At 45.1% G+C, this 15,810-nt stretch overlaps 1 protein-coding gene across 6 annotated transcripts in view; it reads left to right on the top strand.

Annotated features, from left to right (window-relative positions):
• The window catches only part of RAI14 (retinoic acid induced 14), a 124,938-nt gene that overhangs the window by 61,713 nt on the left and 47,415 nt on the right, over positions 1–15,810 (top strand). For all 6 annotated transcript variants that reach the window (XM_087815312.1, XM_087815310.1, XM_016224431.2 and 3 more), the window contains one exon: positions 12,090–12,220. In XM_087815312.1, the coding sequence (XP_087671438.1) occupies positions 12,090–12,220 (131 nt within the window). The remainder of the gene's footprint in view (positions 1–12,089; positions 12,221–15,810) is intronic.

Raw genomic sequence — 15,810 nt, 5'->3', positions numbered from 1 at the left:
TAGGGCAGCTGTAGCTGACTGCCGCACACTGGCTGGCTTACAAGTTCAGGGGCCCAGGAGTTCAAAATCCAGGCGTAGGCAGGCTTGGTTCCTTCCATAGGTTCTGAAGGAGAGACTGCCCCACACTCTCTCCTAGTGTCTGGTGGTTACCAGCAGACCTTGCTACTCCTGGGCTTGTAGACACATCACTCTAATCTCTACCTCCGTCTTCACATCTCCTTCTTTCGCGTGCCTCCGCCCTCACTTCTTATAAGGAAGCCAGTCATTGTATTAAAGGCCCATTCTAAACCTAGGATAATTTCACCTCAAGAGCCTGTTTTCAATAAAGGCCACATTCTGAGGTTCTCGGTGGACATGAGTGGTTGAGGGACAGTTTCCACCCACTATAGTCACTAATGACTTACAACACTTGATTAGGGTTAGGAGACACCAAGTATGGGGAGCTGCCTTGGTCTCCTACCCTAACCTTGGGGTCCTCAAATGTTTTCTTAGTCCCCAAACAAGAAAAGGAGTCATAGACAATGGAGATACCTTCCATCACTGGGGTTCGCCCCTACCGCATTGAAGACGCCAGCTTTCACCTGTTGAACAAACTGGCACATGTGTGTGTGGGTTTGGGTTTGGGTGCAGGGAAGGGTGGGGCAGCAGAAAACCCAGAGCAAGCAGATCTCACATAGAATTTTTAAATTCAAGGACTGTTTCCATTGCTTGTAAATTTCTCTAGCTATCATTTTGCCCCTTGGCAATCATTTAACATCTACGAAGGGTGTGATGCTAGGCGTGATCAAGACAGAGACCACATAGACCACCCTGATTCTCCCCTCTGACCATTTAGACACTTAAAATGCACTTAAGCATTTGACCTAGGACTTTGTGGATGAAATCATTTCGTCTGGATATTTCATGTGAAATCTATATTGTGCCACTTGGGTAAAGAGCAAGGCTCAGGGGTCGTGGCTGTTTATTATGTTAAAATACATGCCAGAAATACTTTTGGTGTGTACTTGGATTATAGCCAGACATGTCTCCAAGTGTCCTGCCTGTGTGCAGGGAAAGCCTTGCTCAGACCTTGGGATATTCATTGTTACCATGTACCTCCCTTTAAGTAGTGAATATTTCTGAGAACTTACTTTTCAAGAGCTTACTGTTCAGAGAGGCCTTACTGTGGACATGCTTGTAAAGTAGATGATCATGCTTCAGGTGCTGTGTATAACTACAGATTCCATATAGAATGAGTTTGCTTTGGGTGTGGTTCCTGCATCTAAAAGGGTTTCCAGGCTCAGTAGTAGCTGAGTGAGGTCTGTCCCTCTGCAACCCATGGCCTATCGTGCTGTGCTCTGTGCTCTGTGCTCTGCCGGGTCTTCCTCTGTGTACTGGGCGTATGTGGGGGCAGGACTGTGCAGTGGAAAGGACACGCCAGGCCTGGTGTTTGAATCTCCTTCTACTCCCTGGCCTTGTAACTTTGGGCAAGGTAATTATACTTCCTGAGCCTTGGTTTCCTCGTCTGTTAGAGGAGAATGACATGCTTCATAGGGTGAAATATTTATTTCCTAGGGCTGTTGTAACAAATTACCGCAAACTGGCTTAAAACAGGTATGAGAAATGTATTCTCTCACAGATCTGGAGGAAAGAAGTCCAAAATCAAGATGTAGGCAGGGCCATGCTCCCTCCAAAGGCTCTAGGGAAGAATCCTTGCCTCTTCCAGCTTCTGGTTGCCGACCATCCTTGGCATTCTTTGGTTAACGGCAGCATAACTCCAGTTTCTGCCTCTGTCATCACACGCTCTCCTTCCCTGTCTCTCCTCCGTGTCTTCATCTCTCTCCTCTTATAAGGACACTGGTCTTTGGACTTGGGGCCCACTCTAATCCATTTGACCTCCCCTTAATTGGATTACATGTGCAAAGACCTTATTTCAAAATAAGGTCTCATCCTGAAGTTCAGGAAGGACATGAATTTTGTGGGGACACTCTCCAAGTTAGTATAGGTGGTTACGGTGACTTCAGTGAAATCAATTCTTTACGGCATCCATAAGGGACACGCATGATAGGAACTCAGGAAGTCACAAGAAGCCACTTCTTCACGGGGCTTGGCTCATTTGCTCTATGATCATCACTCCTTTCTCAGTTGACATCACTGCTTGTTGGTTATGCTGGGCCACCCTCATCTCATTTTCTCTACCATTTTTTGGGGACCTCTAGGCTGCTCCTCGATACTCTCCAGGATTTTGACTCCCAGCCTGCACGTTTCCTTTCTGCCATCGTCCCGGGAACTCTAACTTAATTCATACAAATGACCCACCCAACAGCCTTCCTTTGATCTCTGGGCCTATGCCCTGGACCTGATCCTTGCCCATCCCTGACCCCACAGTCATTTCAAATACCTGCTCACTGGCACCACCCGTCCTCTTGACCCTGGACTCGCAGCTTCACCTCACTTTCCCACCTCCAGTCATAACTCAAGCTAATTCCCCTTTGCTGGCATCCCACCCGTTGCTCCCAGGGAAAGATCACATGTCACTACCAAACGTTTTTATTTTTTTTATGGAGTTATAATTCCTACTCTCAGCTGGACCTTCAGGGCTGCTTGAAAACCCCTTTACTCATTTCTAGTGGGTTTCCTCTCTCATTTACCCCAGGAGCTGTTAGAGACAGTAACTCTTCAGAACAGTTTTCAAGTTTCTTAGCCCACCACTGACCCAGTGGTAAAACACAGACTGACTTCCTCTGGTATCTCTGCTCACCCTCTCCTTCCTCTCTGTTGTCTCAGAGGCAGAGCTTGACTCTAATTTACAAAGGTCAGCCTTACACCTGAGCCAGATTCAACCCTCACCCCTTGTGTTTTTCATTCTTTCTCTCCACTGACTCCTTTGCTTGCCTCAATTGATAAACACTTAAATTGTGCTCATCTTAAAAGTTCCTTCATTTCCCTTTAAATTTAACTGCTCTAGCTTTCTCCTCCTGAGAGAACCAACTGTACTGTATATGGAGTAACTTCGCACATGTTTCTTAACTTTTCTGTGCCTCAGTTTCCACATTTGTAAAATGGCTAATAATTTTAGTGATTTTTAGTAGTAATGGTATCCTTTCTGGGCTTTGACAGGACTTAGTTCACGGCTCTGTCAAACAATAATGTAAGTAGGTATTGGATGTGCTTCTGTCCTCAGAAGTCTGCGAACTCCTTAAGGGCCAAGATCATTTCCTGTCCATTTTATCCCTAGGATGTTGCATAGTTCCTGCTACATATAGATACTAGTCAGATGAGGGCTTGAATTACATTGGATGGAACCATTTCTCTCCCTGGAGGTTGTAAAGTTGGCTTGACCTACCCCCAGACTTATTTCTGCCCCCACAAGACTACCTCTACCTCATGTGACATGGTTTTTAAATAGTGAGTAATGTTTTAATATTGGTCAACATCCTCCAACATCGTTGAAGAAAGGAATTTGGTAGGATTATTTAAGTCCATTTGTAGATGGAGACAAAGGCATCAGCAGAGAAGGGGTTAATCAATAGTGGTTCCCCAGGTAGAAGGAAGAAAAGCAAAGCTGTTCAATGAACAGCTCTGATTTGCGCTCCTACCACCTGGCAGGCAGTGGGCAAGGGGCCAGGGGCTTAGTGAACAGGACAGATGCTGGCCATCGGCCATGCCCTGAAACTTCGAGTCCAGTGGGAGGTGGACAGGCCTTTAAAGATACTTTAGAAATACTATTTAAGATATAATTGTTCCAAGTACAGCGGAAGAGAAGCATGGGAGGGCCCAAGGAGGGGAGCTAACCTGGTCCTGGTGGCCAGGGAGGGCTGGGGGTAGGGGGAGCAGTAGCTTGGTGAAGTGGGTAGGGCGGAGGACCAGCCTGTTTCTGGAAGGAGGTGTTTATAATTACGTATTATGTCCATGGCACAGCATTCAGTACTTATGTAAAAAAAGCTTCAGGAATTGCTGAAGCACCCCGTTAAAGAGCAGGAGGGCGATGGATTTCAGGAGAGCAGAGGCGCTGTAACCTGCCTGTTGAGTAATCTGAAATAAAAATGTAGGCAGAGGGGAAACTCATTTTAGATGAACTTGTCATGTATTGGTCTGAAATAGCGAACATTGTACGGAAAGCTCTTTCTGAAACCGTGGGGCTTGTTAAAACTGGGAGAACGGTCAGATGTGTGTGTCACCATAAACTGGTAATTTTCTGGGTTTTCCATGCACACTAAGGAGGACAGTCTTGGAATCAACTCACTATTTACTGAATACACCTTGCAGTTTTCAGTTGCTGTATCTTGTCTTCTCTCCATTAACCTAAATAAACATTACTCATTGCAAAGTCTCATTCATTATCCAAACCAAAAAAACCTTCCCGGCCCGCCTAGCTGGGACTTGTGTCTCTCTTCTATTGTGCCGACTCACCGTTTCGCTTAGTTACCACTCTCCGATATCCTGTTTTGTGGTGTTGGAATGTTTCTCATATCGCTGTATTTTATCTCTGCAACTATATAGAAAATTCAGTAAAGACTATGCCAGGTATATAAAAGACACTTAGTAAATAGTTGTTGAATGAATGCGTAAACAAGTGAATGTAGCATCGGTGGCATTTTCTATGCTGCTTTGTGCCTCGCAGATACATATCTAATGAGCACTGGCTGGGACACTTAGCAGGGGAAAATACCAGCTAGGCCTGAAGCTTGCCTGCTGCTTGGCCCACGCCTTAAAATATGAGGTGTGTGCCTTTTTTTTCTTTTCCTGGTGGTATGAATCTGCAAGCTTCTCAGTGAAAACACTGTCTACTTTGTCTCCCTTTCGTCTCAGCCTTACTGATTATATTGGCAAAATGATCTACTACATAAACTAGTCTTTCCAAAAGGACGCCTCTGGATGGCTGCTTAGGCAGGTTCCACACCACCAGACCTGTGCTACTCTGTGATGCTTCGGGTTCTAGCATCTTTCCTAAAGAAAGCCAAAGAAACTCTCCCCCCGGATTGCTCTGTGCCACTGGATTATTTTCGTTGGGTTAATGTATTCCCAAACTCAAAGCTGTCCACTAACCAGATGTCTGTGGCCACTGAGTTTCCGCTGGGTTTTCAGTTCCCAGTGATTTAACCAAAATAAATGGAGGTGATGCCATGTCTGGCCAGGGCAGACGTCGCCAGCTGCCAAAGCCCCGGCGTTCATCACATGCTCGACATGGTGTCTGCTACCCTCCAAGGAGGCAGGCAGTACTTTCAGAAGGCCAAGATTCAAGGGAAAACGCTTAAGCAAGTGGGTGTCATTTGGAAACGATTTGATGGATAGGAGACGTACAGGCCAGCCATTGAAAATTTCATTTGTGATATATTAGCAGGAATGTTTGGAGCCCACATGGAAGGTAAGGTCTGCCTTTCCCACATGCTGCCTTTCCCTTCATAGCTGACACATTACACATGTCTCCGGAGCATAACATATGGCTTCCTGAACTTGCACATGTGGCCTCATGCGCTCTGTTGAAATAGCGTCTGTTTAAACAGTCTCCTGGAAAAGGAGCCATATTCAATAAAATAGTTAATTTCATGTCTGTGAATGTTTTCTCTAGAGACCTTTAAAATGTGATTTTTAAATTTTTTTTTAAGGAACATAGTAGAAAATTTGCAAATTTAAATTTGCCTTAAGGCGTCTTCTACTTCTGAAAGGATAATGGACCCCCGCCCTAAATTGTAAATATTAAAAGATTTATAGAGCATGAATCACAAAGGAAGAGTGCAGATCTTCTAATTCAATAATAATAATAATAATCACCATTTTTTGAGTGCCAGGCATGTCATGTACGTTACATTTAATTCGCAGGGTAACTTGTAAGAAAGTCAGGCTCCCCACCCCATTTTGCAGATTCGGATGTGGAGGCTAGAGCTGCTGATGCCCTGCTTACGACTAAACAGGAGGGTGGCGGAGCTGGAATTTCAACTCAAAAGCACTAAACTCTGAAGCTTGTTTCTTTTTCTAGACCAAGAGTCCTGAACTTGGGTTTGAACAGATGGGCTAGGGGTAAAGGTTTGAGCCTGAGAACCCGCTGAAGTTGTGTGCAAGCTTTTGTGTAGATGTGCATTATTCTGAGGGAAGATCATAACTTTATCAGATTCTCCGGGGGGGTTGGGGCCTCCTAAGGACCAGATTGTGACACCAGCCTGCAGTCATTTTAGAGGTGAGGAAACAGCAAGTGAGAGCTCAAACCATGCAAAGGCACGTGGTGTGGTATTGATTTGAGCAGAAAGTGAACCACAAGATTTCTTTCTAAACTGTGCGTGTGCGTGTGTGTGAAATAAATCACATACAGAGAAAAGTGCACAAAAGGAATGTAGCATGTAACAAGTGAACATCTATGGAGCCACTAACCAGGACATGAAATAAAGCCCAGGAATGTTCCTCGGTATCCCTTCCTGATCAGATGCCGCACCCTTACCCCAGTCACTATCCTGGTAATTACGGTAACCTTGTCCTTTATATTTGACCATCTGTGCATGTGTCCCTAAACAATATGGGTCCATTTTTCCTGTTTCATCTTTATATGCATGCAGCCATACTATATTTCTTTGTGCCTTGCTTCTTTCAGCAACATTGTATTCAGTATCCATCCATGTTGCATGTAGTTGTAATTTGTTCATTTCCATTGCTGTGTGGTTGCTTGATTATATTGTAATTTATTTATCTTTTATTGGATATTTGATTATTTGTAAATTTTGCTTATTATGAACAATGCTTTGGTTGCACATGCAACTACTAGGGGAAATCTATTATTTATTAAGCTTTTGTGGGAGGTAAAATACCTAGTTCTGCAAGAAAAAAGTGAAGAATTTTTCTCATGTCCCACCCTGTTCCTTAATAATGCCTTGCGAAGGCAGAAAAGCCTCTCAAGGAATTCTGTGGTTAGCCTTTACATGGGTTCCAGCTGTCCCCAAACTTGTAATAAGAATCAGAGAGGGAGAGAGAGAGAGCACTTGTTGAACCTGAAGGAACCCAGGGCTCCTCCTGAGATCACTGGGACCAGAGTCTCCAGGATGGGGCCTTCGAGTCTGCGTACTTAACAAGTCCCGAGGTGAGCCTGGCGCCTGGGGGACACTGGCTTCACCCCGATGAATTGACAAGGCTTGGCTCCTTAGTCATGAAGAGATTTGGAGAAAGCGTACCCGTGATCAAAAGCTTGGAAAACTGGCCTTAGCAAAGTTAAGGGAGTAGAAAAGTTAAGGGAGTTGAATTTATCTCACCTATAGAAAAAATCAGAAACATGATGAGATCGTTGTTTGCAAAAGAATGAGAGAGTTTTAGAAATGAAAAAAAGAAATGCTTTCTAAGTCAGGAGAGATTTAGTTTAAGCAAGAGGAAGAAACTCCTGCTAAAATCAGCAGGAGATACATTTGCTGGGCACCGCGGGGGTGAGAAAAAAGGCTTCTGCCCCTGCCTTCAGGGAGCTGAAGACAAGAAACAAAGCATGCACACAGGGAGCTTGCAGCAAAAGCCAGGACACGGTATTTCATCAAGTCTAGACTGTGGGCTTCAACACAATGGGCAGGCGGCCCTCGGGACTCCATGGGGGGGGAGAAGCCGAGGGAGGTCACCGGGAAAGGCTTGAGGAGCCTGCAGGGCTTGAGCTGGGCTTTAGAAGAAAGCCTTTCATAGGCGGATGGAATGGCAGCATTTTGAAGCCTTTCTTATTGTGATTCCCTAGTAAAAATATGTATTTTATATCACCCTGCAGTACACACATACAAAAACATTTAACCTTATTAAATATGATGTATCTAGTGTTTTCTGTTTTTCTCTATTTTTTTTTTTTTTTTTTTAAATGTTGGGTTAACCCCACTAATAGATTGCAAACAATTGTTCTAAGGGGTCCAGGAGCCCAGTGTGGAGCAGAGCTAAGCCTGCACTGTGGAGGGAGTGCCGGTTAGAGGGAGGACTCCGTGGGAAGGGGATATTGTTGGTATGACGGTGGTCTCCAGAAGTATAATAAATTACTTTGGGATGTTATGGCAAAATTTCGAACTTCACCTATCACATGATCTGCTTCTTATAAAAAACTCTTCTTACTGGTGCTACCTTTGGACAGTAGGTTGGCCAAGATATCTTTTTTTAGGAATCCTTTTGATGCTTGATTTCAATTTAGTATCACTCAGCAGGAGGATGGGGGTGGAGGAGAGAAATTCGCTTCTGGATTCTCAGGAGCAATGACATTAATAGACACCTGTTTTGTCTCGTCTCGTGATGCGCTGTGGGATTTTTGGTTTAGAATGGAGCACTGGATAGACTGGTGTCATTGGAGAAGATATAGGGAATGTGTCCATGGGCGGGTTTAGGAGAGGAAAGTGATGGTCAGTTGTGTTGCTGTAGCAGAACGAATTACAAGTATGAGCATCGGCCTGGCCAGGACTAGAGAACTCTTTGCATTAGCATCTGCTCCCTGCTGTTTCTGGACTGAAGGTGCCTGGTCCCTTCACCCACCCGCAGCAAAGCCCAATGAAACATGAACAAGCGTTTGCAGCAAAGAGATTTATTAGTTGAGGAAATGGCACCAAGCGTGGAGTCCCAGGTGAGCTAGTGCTAAAAGACCTGGCTCCCTGATGGCTTTGGGTGGACGGGTTATATAGGGGGAAAATAATGAATCATGGTGGCTAAAGAGTTGGGGTTGTGGGTTCTACTGATTGGTTGGAGCCGGGGTAGGGAGTAGTTGGTCATTGTATCATGTCCTGATGTCAGCCATGGCATAGTTCTGTCTGTTTGTTCTGCTTTCATGGTCCTGGGGCTAAAACACAAGTCAAGTCAGGATGTTATCTTTAGCTTGACTGAAACCCTGTTTCTATGTCAAGACACGTAGGGGTTTGTTCCTAAGATAGTTTGATACTGACCAGAATGTGATGTCCAAAGGGCTTAATGATTGAAGGGAGTGGACAGACAGAAAGGAGAAAGTCATGTTAAAGAAATGGAGCTTCTGCTCGGTTACATTGCTGCAGTGTCATTTCACTTTGGAAGACTCACTGTTCACAACCTGGGTTCCTGGTTAGAGGTCTAACTGCGACCCTTCTTGGCGGCTACTTTTAGAGTACTTGTGAGACCGTTAAGAGACAAATTCTTACCTTCTCTCCTCATTTCCCGGCTGATGGTCTACTTTCCTCCAGGGTCTTCTTTAGGGTTGCCCCTGCCTTCCCCGTTGCTTCTGCACTGTTCTCTTGGCCCCGACTCCGAGGCCAATCTGTACAGCGCCCATCCCTTCTCCCTGTTGCGGCTCCTGTGAACTCCATCTGCAGCATGTCCAGGGCGGATGGTGTTGCGAATTGTTTATTAAACCTTTGTGTGTGGGTAGGATGTTCTCTTTGCCTCGTGCTCTAAGGGAAAGGAGAAACAAGATGAAAGAGAAGAGCTATAGGTCTCAAGGGATGTGCCATTGACCTTGTCCTCCAAAGGGAAGGGAAAGGGGAATGTTTCCTGCTTTGTCCTATAGAAACTGAACTCCCTAAACGTCCACATGTAACTAATTTTAGGGAACCCCTGCAATCAGATTTTTCTCTACCCAAGAGTTGAGTGCACAGCACTGAAAAGGAAAATCCTTTCATGTGGCCATTCTTTGCTGAAGTACTTTCAGTCGTGTCCTCTGAGATTTAATATCCTTTTGATCTTCCCAATCCTGTTTTAATTTGGTTCGGGAAGCATTTAAAAGACAACACTAATACTGTAGGGTTGGGATGATGTAGGTCGGAATCATGAGTCCTGCAGGGACTTCAATAAACCTTGTTGGTTTTGTTTTGGCTTGTAAAAACACAATCTGGGGGAAATAAGCTGCAGTCTGTGTCTTGGTGTTGGCTGCATTCTATTGTTAAGTTGAGCTTCCTGTTCTGCTAACAAATGCCTGTGCCTGGGGCGTCTGTTTGTTGTGTTCCCCCTCAAGAGAAGGCCTGATTTATAATGGAAGGTAAAACCTAGTGTCTTCTTTGCAAGTAAATTGATTGTTGTAGGAGAGTGTGGGTGACATTGGCCCAGACACCTTCTTACTTGGGTGAAAATATTTAGAAAGCCGTCCTGTAGAGCTGCACCGAAGTCTGAAATTCAGGTTAAAAATTCAGCTCCTCAGTTGCACTGGTCACATTTCCAGTGCTTGCATGTGACTCATGTGATCTTGATATTTGGGGGCAGATGGTTGTTTGTTGGGGGAGGGGGCTTTCCTATACATTGAAATATGTTTAGCAGCACCCCAGCCTCCACCTGAGAAATGCCAGTAACACCCCCTATTCATAACAATCAGAAATACCTGTGAAGATTGCCAAAACTCACCCCTTGCTGAGAATCACTGCCTAGAGGCCACAGTTTTGGACAGTGCAGATACAGAGTGTTTCTATTATTGCGGACAGTACTGTTCTAGAAAAATCCCTAGCAAAGTTTGGTTTGGGGCATTTTATAGATTAATTTTTTTGAGCTTTAGGGAAATCAGATTGGTCTTCCAGTCTTATGCCTGGGGAAACCGAGGCACAGAGAGGTTTGTGGGGGTTTTTTTAGTGACTTTAGGTTCATAGCATATAAGTGTCAATGTAGAGTTCTGGACGTAAAGTTCATGCAGCCCAGAGGACAAATTTATCATTTTCATTCAAGCTTACCATTTTTCCTGTGTTCTTGCACTCAGAGATGGTCACAGGAGAAGAGAGTCTTGAAAATGGGAGTGGTCTAGTCCAGAGACTCAGAGAAGTAAATTCCTAGCTTGAACCCTGGGTACACCTATTTGACCCTTCCATGGCCTGTGGCTTTCTCTAAGCCCCTGCCTCTTGGCTGGGGTTGGAGTGGTATCGGGGACATCTGGTAGGCGCACCCTTGCTCATTGAGAGGGGAGTCCTTTTGGGTTTCCCAGTTCCATCAGTGCAGAGAGATTGGAAACACTGCGGCCATGGAGGACTATAGTCCTCTAAAAGTCCCTCTTATTAGTTTCTAAATCTCCAGTATCTCTTCTGACTCTTTCCCTGAAGTGATCCATGGCAAAGCCTTTAGTATGAAATTCCTGGAGGCTCTTTGGAGGCCACAAGGAAGCAGAGAGCCCTGGAGACCTGTCTATAGAAAGTTTGGGGAGTGAGGAGGAGTCTCTCCCAGGGTGGTGGTACCTATAGCTGCAGGGGCCAGAAAGTAGGATTCTCTAGGGGAAGTCTGGAGGAGAACCGGGGCCTGCAAGGTGGCCAGGGGCTTTGAGGTGTTCCAGGGTCTTTTCTCCTTCCATTAATCCATATGCCTCGCACCTCCCGATGACTTCTTCGGTCGCTGATTTTATACTCTCGCTCCCCTGCTCCAAACCTTCAGGGGCTCACTGCTGCTGTTGCACTTTTGAAACTTTTTAGTCTTGTATTCAAGGCCCATTCTCTTTTACATAGAGATTCTCTCTGCCCTTTGTAAGAGTAAAAACTAGTTTCTGTGCACATGAATGCTTTAGCTTTGCTGTCGCTGTGGTTTGTGTAATTGCTCTCTTGGGGCTGGGGCTTGGCCCAGGAGGCTTTGCTTCGAGCTCTTTGATGTTAAGTAGCTTGCTCAGGAAGAACTTTTGTTTCTGGTGATACTTTGTTGAGTCAGTAGCCTGGACAACTACTTGAAATCAGTATACAGCTCAAAAATCAGGGCCCAGTAAGCAGGCCAGAAAGAGTGGCAGTAAAAGCAGACAAAGAATTACATGTATTATAAATCCTCAGATAACCTTGAGCGGCTGGCCAGTTTGGTTCTGTAACACCATGGGCCCAGTGAGCTGTGGGCCGGGTCAAAGGCCAGTGTTCTCAGAGGCCAGCTGTTGGGTTTAGCTAGAAACAAGCTAATGTGTAAACTGGCCTTGAGGTCTTTGTAAGTTGCCTCATCTTCCCAACTTCAGTTCAGACGAGTAATTTTCTTCCAGAGTTTGGCGACCAGCTGCTGTTTCATTGAACTGTTGATGTTTCCTTTTGGGAAACCTGCTTTCCTGAGCGCTGCCATGGTGAAGGGGAAGGTATCTTTAAAATGCCCATTTGGGGGAAGATTCTGACTTGAGCAGCAGTAGGGAAGGATGGGGAGCCGGGAGGACCGAGATTCTGCCTGTGACCCACTGCTGTCCACTGACGTTGCATGTCCCTTTTGCTCTACAGACCAATGAGTGGAACAAGAACGATGACCGGCTGCTGCAGGCCGTGGAGAATGGGGACGCGGAGAAGGTGGCCTCACTGCTGGGCAAGAAGGGGGCCAGTGCCACCAAACAGGACAGCGAGGGCAAGACCGCGTAAGCTATAAAGATTGATTTCTAGTTGTGCCAGTTCTGGGTTCTCAAAGCGTTCTCTGGAATCCGTAGGCTCCATAGGGGACCTTCACAGGTACCTTTAAGGGACTCTGAGAAACTGCTGTCCCCCTACCCCATGTTAACATATGTATCTCAGTCTAGTGCCTTTCTCTTCAGGTTCCAAATTACACATTGGGCCTTACCTTGAACGGTTGTATTTGTTCCCAGGTATAACCAAAGATTTCACAGAAAAGAAATAGCAGCAGGATTGCAACCAATTGATGGCTTGGAAATGAATTCTCTTCTAGACTAGAAACAGCGTAAAAGAGAAAGTACTGTTTTTCATAGCCCTCAAACCTTACTGTTTGTATTATTAGTCCATTTTAAGCCCTTTTCTAACATAGGTCAGTAATTACATGAGTAGTATGAATTTTGCTTTATGATTTCCCATATGTTGTGGTACTCTTGCTCGCCATAATTAAATCTATTTGGTTAAGTGTGTGTGTGTGTGTGTGTGTGTGTGTGTGTGTGTGTGTGTGTGTATCCATCCTTACTCTGGTGATGTAGTACAGAGATCATTGACTTTGGAGGCAAATAAACTTCTCATCTAGACTCTGTCACTTGCGGGTTTTATAGTCTCGGAATCTCAATTTGTTCGCTGTAAAATGGAAATGGTAGTATTCAACCACATAGTATTTATGAGTAGAAACTAAGATACTGATGTTGGGCGGACGCCCCCAGAGCAGACTCTGAGACGAGAATCTGAGGGCATGTAGTTTCTCCAGCCAGAGCCCCACAAAGTGTGCAGTAAGGGAACGAAGCCTGTGTAGCTGTTGTTGGCAGGTTACTGCTATGGTCAACTGGGACTCATTTTCACTGAGAACCTCTGGGAACCTGTTTAGACTTAGAGCAGGGGTGGGCCAACTATGTCCCACTGTCTATCTTTGTAAATAAAGTTTTTTGGAGTGCGGCCGAATCTGTTATCGATCGGTGCCCATGGCTGCTTCTGCATTGCAGAGGTAGATGTGAGTAGTCAGGACAAATACTGTATGGCCCCCAAAGCCTAACATTAACTGGCTTCTTACAGAAGTAGCTTAAATAGTTTGCTTACCCCAGGTTTGAAGTAGGCCTCAGAGTTACCCCACCCAGCGGATAAAGGAAGTGGGGTATCTATTCCTAATATCTTGTCCCTCTAAGGTTGAGTGCTGCTCTGAGGGGCCATATGCTTATGGCCAGAACAAGTCCAAGAAGATAATTGGCGGGTCACCTGAGTGGCTCTCTGTCCTGCCAGCTTTAAATCACCCGGGGTGCTTTAAAAAATATTGATGCCATGCCCACCCCAGCTGGCCTGTATCATTCTGTCTATGGAGAGGCCCAAGAATCAATACTATAGTGTCCCATGTAGGTTCAGCCAGAGAGAACCAGCATCTAGAAACTAGATTGACTTTAGATTGAAGGGTAGGTAGTGAGAATAATAGGCAGATTTTCAGAAGATTGGACATCACATTTTAGCAAATTTTGCCAATCACCTGTCTTCTTTACACCCACTGGATCCCAACCCTACTGTTGTGGGAGCAGCAAGATAGCTTAAGAGGCTGAGCTCTGTGTAGGCACCAGGCTAGTTGTTTCACAAGGGACAGAGAGAATGTTCTCTCTCAGATCACAGTCTGGTCCTCTAGGAGCTGGGCTGTCCTCTGCCAAAGCCCCAGGTTCAGCACTTCCCCCCTTCCCCCCGCTTCCGTTTGACTTTATCTTTGCAGCGGCCTGTCTCTCGGGTGTGGGGCACAGGGCTCAAACCCAGTGAGCTCTGACTTGGTAGCCAGGACTCCCAGTAGCAGGCAGGCTTTAGGCTCTGGTGGTTGGCTAATATGATCAGCCTTTGCAACCTTTTGTAATTGTTCGCTCTTACCCTCCTGCACTCCAGATTAAAATTGCCTTGATAGAAGGGACTGTGACTTTACACGGCTATAGTTACATCATCTAGCCCACTGCCTGGCTTGTTGTAGATACTCAGAAAGTGTTTGTTGAATGAGTCAATTAACCTTTTCCCACAATGCCCCATGTGGAGTCAGAGCTATCGGAGTGACAGTGGCAGAGGCCACACTCCTGTCCTGAGATTTTTGGTGCTAGACGTGGTGCTTTTGGACACCTTCTTGCAGTATTACACAGCTTTCTTGGCTCCTGCTACCCCGGTCCAGCTTTGCAGGTGCCTGCACAAAGCAGCCTTTTACAGCTGCACCAGGAAAAGGGGAGATAACGGTTTGTGATAGTTTTGTTCAACACAGTACCCACTGAAACAAAAATAGAAAATTCAGATTAGCAGCTTAGCCATTGTTGTGATCGGCTGAATAAATTTATACCTTTTGTTAATAAGGGTTTTATTATGTATAGAGGACACCGCTAGAAAGTTATTTTCTATTCTCTCTTTCTTTTTATTGTGGTAAAATACACATAACATAAAATTTACCATTTTGACCATAGTAGAGTGTACATTTCGGTGGCGTTAAGTACATTCATGACGTTGTACAACCATCTTCATTTTCTATTTCCAGAAATTTGTCATCATCCCAAATGAAACCCTGTACCCATTAAGCAGTACCCTGTACCCATTAAGCAGTAACACTTCCCAGTCTCCCCTCCCCCTCCCTCTGGCAACCACTAATCTGCTTTCTGTCTCTATGAATGTGCCTGTTCTGGATATTTCATACAAATAGAATCATATAATATGGGGCCCTTTGTCTCTGGCTTCTTTCACTTAGCACAGTGGTTTCAAGGTTCATCCTTGTAGCATGAATCACTTCTAAATCTTGATCTCTTTTAACAGGAGAAATGCACGCAGCAATTATATAAAAATCACCACCCATTTTGCAGATGATAAAACTAAGGCCTACGTGATACAACTTTTCCTGCATTAACTCTAGAGTCCGTTGTCACACGTCTACCTTTGCATGTACAAGTCCACCATTCTTTTCCTTCAATGACACTTACATGGAAAGTTACAACTATATGAAAAAGGGAGAAAGAAGATAATTATTTTTTCAGGGCATGATTTGCCATAACTAATCATCTGTTAACATTTAATTTTTCTGCTTGGAGTATTCTTTTTGATGATTAAAGTTATTAACTGATAACTACAAGAATTTAATTTTTAAAGGCACCATGGAATTAAATCTGTCTGGTTTCGTATTTTCTTTCAAATCTAGTGGTCTTTGTGTGCAGAATGAGAGGGCTGTCACTGGAAACCATCTCTCCCGTCCTTTCGGCATCTTGAAATAACACAAGGCCACGGGTTCTTTATCGCAATGAGCCCCAGGCAGTGTGGTTCCCTTGGCTTCAGCCCTCTGCCCTTTGCAAGCCCTCACTTTTGCGTCTGAGTTGGTGTAATCCGCGTGTTCCTGCCTGAGTGTACATGTGTCGCCCTCACACCTGAGGATTTTCCTCCAGCTGTGGAGACTTTTCTGTTCTTGTTCCTGTTCTTTCTGTGTGCATCAGTTTGGTAGCCCATGGACTGGTGACTTCCTAGGAGTGGTTCTGAATCCATGACAGGTCAGCCTTAGCATGTCCCCTCTGCTGGAGCTCATGGCCCCACTGGC

Source organism: Miniopterus natalensis, chromosome 3, assembly GCF_054644295.1.
Source record: "Miniopterus natalensis isolate mMinNat1 chromosome 3, mMinNat1.hap1, whole genome shotgun sequence".
Lineage (NCBI taxonomy): Eukaryota > Metazoa > Chordata > Mammalia > Chiroptera > Miniopteridae > Miniopterus > Miniopterus natalensis.
The sequence above is the reverse complement of the archived record's forward strand: the minus strand, read 5'-3'. Positions and strand labels throughout refer to the sequence as shown.